This window comes from Scyliorhinus torazame, chromosome 2 (assembly GCF_047496885.1).
Source record: "Scyliorhinus torazame isolate Kashiwa2021f chromosome 2, sScyTor2.1, whole genome shotgun sequence".
NCBI classification, from domain to species: domain Eukaryota; kingdom Metazoa; phylum Chordata; class Chondrichthyes; order Carcharhiniformes; family Scyliorhinidae; genus Scyliorhinus; species Scyliorhinus torazame.
In genome coordinates this window covers 21367605-21373604 of record NC_092708.1, presented here as the reverse complement: position 1 = coordinate 21373604, position 6000 = coordinate 21367605, and the positions used below count along the sequence as shown (strand labels likewise).

Below are 6000 nucleotides of genomic sequence, written 5' to 3'. Positions count from 1 at the left end.
CTCCCTTCTTCCAAATTCATGTCACTGGCTAGGCACAAACATTGCAGGTGAGAACCTCTGAGCCTACATGACTCGGTATCAAACCGTGTACAGCCACCCGCAAGTGTCTAAAACTGAAATGATAACGCAGCTCATCTGTTAGAGCAGAAGTCACAGGCTGCTGCCTTCATAGAAATTAAGGCTTCCCTAGAGGATGAGATGGAACAGTGTGTTAATACCGCTGGGGCTGAATCCAATTTTGACAACAGGGAGTGGGGTTGTCCATCTCCGCCCTTTGACAGCTGAAGTCCTCGACATGGATGGTCTCCAACTCCCAGTGGAATCCCCCTCGCTTCCCGCAGTAATTGTTACTAATTGGGCAAACGCCTGTTGGCTAAACCACAGAGATTACACCAAGCTGTTGTGGTAGGGTGGGTGGTTTACCCCTGAGCTTTGACGCTGGGAGGCCAGACAAAGAGGCGACTTTGACCTGCGACTCAAGGTACCATGCCCTGTTCTCCTGCCTTCGACTGCGCCAGGAACGGAGGGACCCCCCAACCCCACCATCCCACAAACCTCTCTCCACCCCCTTACCTTGCAATGGCTGCTCAACTTCTCGATTTCAGGGTCGGGTTTGCTGCCCAACTCTAGCTGGACACCTGATGGCCCACAGTCCTCTGCAGGGGAACAGGGATGGGGAGGGGTTTGCGATGTAAAACTGAATTCGTGGAAGAGGGCGTGGTGTCTGAAAGTCGATCTCCGAACAATTTGGAAAGTCAAAATTAACACTCAACGTGCTTTTGTCCTGGGACAGCCAGGGAAACGTAAAGAATCAATAAACACACATTCCTGAACAAAAAGGACCAGCGGTTTGCAGATTAAAAGAAAAATTAAACAGCTTTATTTCTGAATAAAAAGTTTTGTCCTGAATAAAATGCAAAATTTGTAAAAAGAAACATTTTTGTTACTTTATAGAAAAAAGTGTTTAAATAATGCTACCGATAGCAGACTGTCACAATGTTAAAATGGAACATTAACGGCAGAGAGCCCCCAAAGATTCACACCTCATTCTGTCGTGAGGACACACAGGAGGCAGTTTCGGGAGGGAATAGGGGGAACGGGGGATGTTTAAGAAAAATGAGTCACGGTGAAGCCATTTTAAAAGCAAAAGAGAACTTCAGTCAATGTTTGGCGCCCCAATCTACTTCCCATGTTTTCTTAAAAACGTAAAACTCAGCCCTATGCAAAATGAACTAAAAACCCCAGCTGCTTGCCAAACTCATCCCATCTGTTGTCCCCAAGTTGGCAATCTTGCAGACCCTTTAATTAATTAGACGGAGTAGTTACTACTGCTGTCTGTCCAATTTTAATTTGGAGTAATGAATGCTGAACCTATAAATTTTGCCGTCTAAGCGGATTAGAAATAAAGAGGGGGGTGAGGGAAAGACAAAAACAATTGCTCATGCAAAAATAGTGATTATGGGGCTCTGAAATTAAAAAGTGCCTGCGACTTCCCAACTAAGTGGGGGCTTACGAAACGGTGATTTCTTTTTAAAAACAGATTATTAAATTGTTGCATTAAGATAGTTGACAAGTTCACAAAGAAATACTGCCAGTCACTGAGCAATGACTGTGGTCACCATCACTGGCCAAAGTTGAAAGTTGCTGATAATGATAAATGATACGTCGCCTAAAACAGGTAAATAATGCTAAAACAATGGAGACAGAAAAATAAGAGGGGAGAGAATGAAGGAGAGAAGGGAATAGGGAAGGGGAAGAAAATGAGAAAGAGCAGTGAGCAAGGTGAAGAAATGGGAGATTAAAGAGGAACGAGCGAGAGGACAGAAAGACGAGCAAACACAAGGCTGAAAGAGAGATGGGGACAGAGGGGTGGTCAGGTGCATCCTCTCTGACATCAGGGTTACTGCTAACAAGATTACAGGTTTGTTACTGGCACTTCGTTCACACCCCGAGCGGCTGAGAAACTGCAGCGAAGGTTCGGTGACCTGCTTCGCTGTGTCACTTTGCTGGAGTTTCACCTCAAAGACAGCCATGAAAAGGAGAAAAAGTTGCTCGTGCCACAGATCACAGGGAAATAGAAACAGACTCCCTGCTCCTCAAATCCTCCGCTACTTTCAGCCACCATGGATTTTAAAGTTAATTCCTGCTTCTTTGTTGATATTAGCACGGTAAATATAAAATACAATCATCCAGCGACTTTCTGTCCTTTGGAAACAATCGCCACGGCAACCATCATCATTGTCACGCAAGCCACCTCCTTCATTCGATGACACAGTCGTGGAACCCCCACAGTCCGGCACATTTTACTCCTTTGATGTAGGGAGAGGAAATAAATATTCTGGCAAAATATATAATGCTGCTGTCACCATCCATCAGGTTGCTGTGTGGCTTCTACTTAAAAAAATAGGGGATAGGGTGGGAAAGCGGGGCAATGAGGGGAAGTATAGCTTTTTGTTTAAAAATAAGTTATTGGCTTTAAAATCAACTAAAAATTCCTTTGCTTTTCTTTTTCTTCTGCTTTGCGATGGAAGGTACTGAATTTCTCACAGCTGAAGTTTGACGACTGTGGACTGCCTGAAATAGAATGGGGAGAAAATATTAATATGGGAATAAACAATTATAATTACTTTTGCGATCTTCGATTCGAAGAGCAAAGAACAAAGAACATTATAGCACAGGAACAGGCCCTTCGGCCCTCCAAACACACCGGCCATGCTGCCCATCTGAACTAAAACGCCCTAACCTTCTGGGGACCATATCCCTCTTTTCCCACCCTGTCATGTATTTGTCAAAACGTCCCATAAAAGTCATTATCGTATCTGCTTTCACTATCTCCCCTACAGAGAGTTCCAGAGTCATAGAGGTTTACAACAGGAAAACAGGCCTACCTTGTCCATGCTGCCCAGTTTCTATCACTAAGCTAGTCCCAATTGCCCACATTTGGCCCACATCCCTCTATACCCAGCTTTCCCATATAACTATCTAAATGCTTTTTAACAGACAAAATTGTACCCGCCTCTGCTACTGCCTCTGGCAGCTCGTTCCAGACACTCACCACCCTCTGTGTGAAACAATTGTCCCTCTGGACCCTTTTGTATCTCTCCCCTCTCACCTTAAACCTCTGCCCTCTAGTTTGAGACTCCCCTACGTTTGGGAAAAGATAGAACATAGAACATTACAGCGCAGTACAGGCCCTTCGGCCCTCGATGTTGCGCCGACCTGTGAAACTACTCTAAAGCCCATCGACACTATTCCCTTATTGTCCATCTAATGACTATTTGAATGCCCTTAGTGTTGGCATAGACTATCCTTAGACTTTCCCTTCTCTCCTTCACCTTAGTGTTGGCATAGGTGTTGACTATCTACCTTATCTATGCCCCGCATTATTTTGTAGACCTCTATAAGATCACCCCTAAGCCTCTGACGCTCCAGGGAAAAAAGTCCCAGCCTATCCAGCCTCCCCTTTTAACTCAAACCATCAAGTCCCGGTAGCATCCTAGTAAATCTTTTCTGCACTCTTTCTGGTTTAATAATATCCTTTCTGTAATAGGGTGACCAGAACTGAACACAGTATTCCAAGTGTGGCCTTACTCATGTCTTGTACAACTTCAGCAAGACGTCCCAACTCCTGTATTCAATGTTCTGACCAATGAAACCAACCATGCCGAATGCCTTCTTCACCACCCTGTCCACCTGTGACTCCACCTTCAAGGAGCTATGAACCTGTACCCCTAGATCTCTTTGTTCTGTAACTCTCCCCATCTTATCTCATGGTTTCCTCCTCCTCGCCCAGTGAGTGGATGATCACTTCTCAGACCTTTGATAGGTGGCATTCCAGGCGAGTGCAGCCCAGGAAGGGAATGTCCAGGATGAGTCTGGTTCTTCCCAAGCATCCCCTCGCCCTCCTGCTCCAATGAAAGCAGGGCCAAGATAGGGCACTCACCACATGGTAAATGTTAGGCATGGACTATTGTTCCCCGCTCAGTGACAGTGTTTTCATTTTGAACTGACCTATTGCACTAATATGACACCTATTATGATATCCATAGAAAAATAGATAGCATCTTTCACAACCAAATAAGTGTTTTTTTTGTAATGTAGTCGCTGTTGGCGCACAGCAAGCTCCCACAAACAGCAATGTGCATTAATGACCAGATCATCTGTTTCAGCGATGTTGGTTGAGGGATAAATATTGGGCAGCACCCTTAGTGCCATAGAATCTTGCACGTTCACCCGAGAGGACTCCCAAACACGCCACCTCTGACAGTGCAGCACTCCCTCAGTACTGCAGTGGAACGTCACCCTGGATTCTGTGCTCAAATCCCTGGGGTTGGACTTGAAAGTGAACCTTTGTGCCACAGCGGATAAATCAGAGGTTATCGCTGGCCATTTTACAGGTTATGGTGTATACCCTACACTGAATGACAGCCCAGGAGTACAGCATGTTGCTGCACTAACATACATGGACTACTGCTCTGACCACACAGATGCTCGAAATAGTTAATTTCCTGCACAAGGTGATAGATTCTGGGTGATCTGCCTTTTATGTAGGAGGTTGTTGGGGCATGGTAAGGCCTGTCAGGAACTATGGAAATAGAAGTGTTTTTAAAAGTGAATCAAATAAATACTTGAGAAAGAAAATTCAAATCAGTGTGAGGGAAGAGGAGAGAAGGGTGACTATATGGCCGACTCCTTCAGAAAGCTGATGGGCCTAAGGTGCTGTTAATATTCTATCAGAATGGACCAGCCAATCTCTTTTTCATTTCAAATCCTTTCCCTATTTTGTGACATTCAAACAGGTCCATTTTGTTTCGCTGACCTCAACCATACAATATCTGTCAATCTCGTTCTTTCCCAGAAGGTAATCTCTCTGCCAATTTATTAAATCAATCGCTCCTAAATAAATCGGGCAGCACAGTGGTTAGCACTGTTGCTTCACAGCGCCAGAGACCCGGGTTCGATTCTGTCACTGTCTGTGCGGAGTCTGCACGTTCTCCCTGTGCCTGCGTGGGTTTCCTCCGGGCGCTCCGGTTTCCTCCCACAAGTCCCGAAAGACGTGCTTGTTAGGTGAATTGGACATTCTGAATTCCCCCTCAGTGTACCTGGACAGGCGCCGGAATGTGGCGACTAGGGGCTTTTCACAGTAACTTCATTGCAGTGTCAATGTAAGCCTGCTTGTGACAACAAAGATTATTATTATTATGGATGGTGAAAGTGGCTAGAACTGTTGATTATTTAATGCCAACATCTCTCGCTAAATCTGAACTTGTTAACTGTTGGGTTTCGAGGCTGGTTTCGCTCAGTTGGCTGGGCAGTCGGTTCGGGACGCAAAGCGAGGCCAGCAGCGCGGGCTCATAACCTGTACCGGCTCAGGTTATTTATGAAGGCGTCGCCTTCTCAACCTTGCCCCCCACCCCCGCCCCCCGGCCTGAGGTGTGGTGATCCTCAGGTTAAATCACCAACTGTCAGCTCTCCCCCTTGCAGTCGAAAGCAACCCACGGTTATCTAGGATTACAGTGACTTTGCTTTACTCGGACCATCCTTGTTGGTCTGTGAATTCTCTGCAATGTAACAGCAGGCTGCCCAAATCTGCAACTAACATGCTTTGCCATGAGGTCAACCTTGTCCTGTGGGGGGGGTTATCACTGACATTCATTTCCCATTTCTAGTGTCCCCTTCAGAGGGTGAGGTCTAGTGGTAGAATGTTCTTTCGTAGAATTTACAGTGCAGAAGGAGGCCATTCGGCCCATCAAGTCTGCACCGGCCGTTGGAAAGAGCACCCCACACCTCCACCCTACCCCCGTAACTCAGTCGGCCCACCAAACCTGTTTGGGCACTAAGGGACAATTTATCATCGCCAATCCACCTCACTTGCACATCTTTGGACTGTGGGAGGAAACCGGAGCACCCGGAGGAAACCCACGCACACACGGGGAGAACGTGCAGACTCTGCACAGACAGTGATCCAAGCCGGGAATCGAACCTGGGACCCTGGAGCTG

The 6000-nt window shown here is 46.3% G+C and overlaps 1 protein-coding gene across 2 annotated transcripts in view; it reads right to left on the bottom strand.

Annotated features, from left to right (window-relative positions):
* Nucleotides 1-857: 857 nt before the first annotated feature.
* The window catches only part of nhej1 (nonhomologous end-joining factor 1), a 366800-nt gene continuing 361657 nt past the window's right edge, over nucleotides 858-6000 (bottom strand). For both annotated transcript variants that reach the window (XM_072469332.1, XM_072469342.1), the window contains exon 8: nucleotides 858-2574. In XM_072469332.1, the coding sequence (XP_072325433.1) occupies nucleotides 2482-2574 (93 nt within the window). In that variant the 3' untranslated portion in view covers nucleotides 858-2481. The remainder of the gene's footprint in view (nucleotides 2575-6000) is intronic.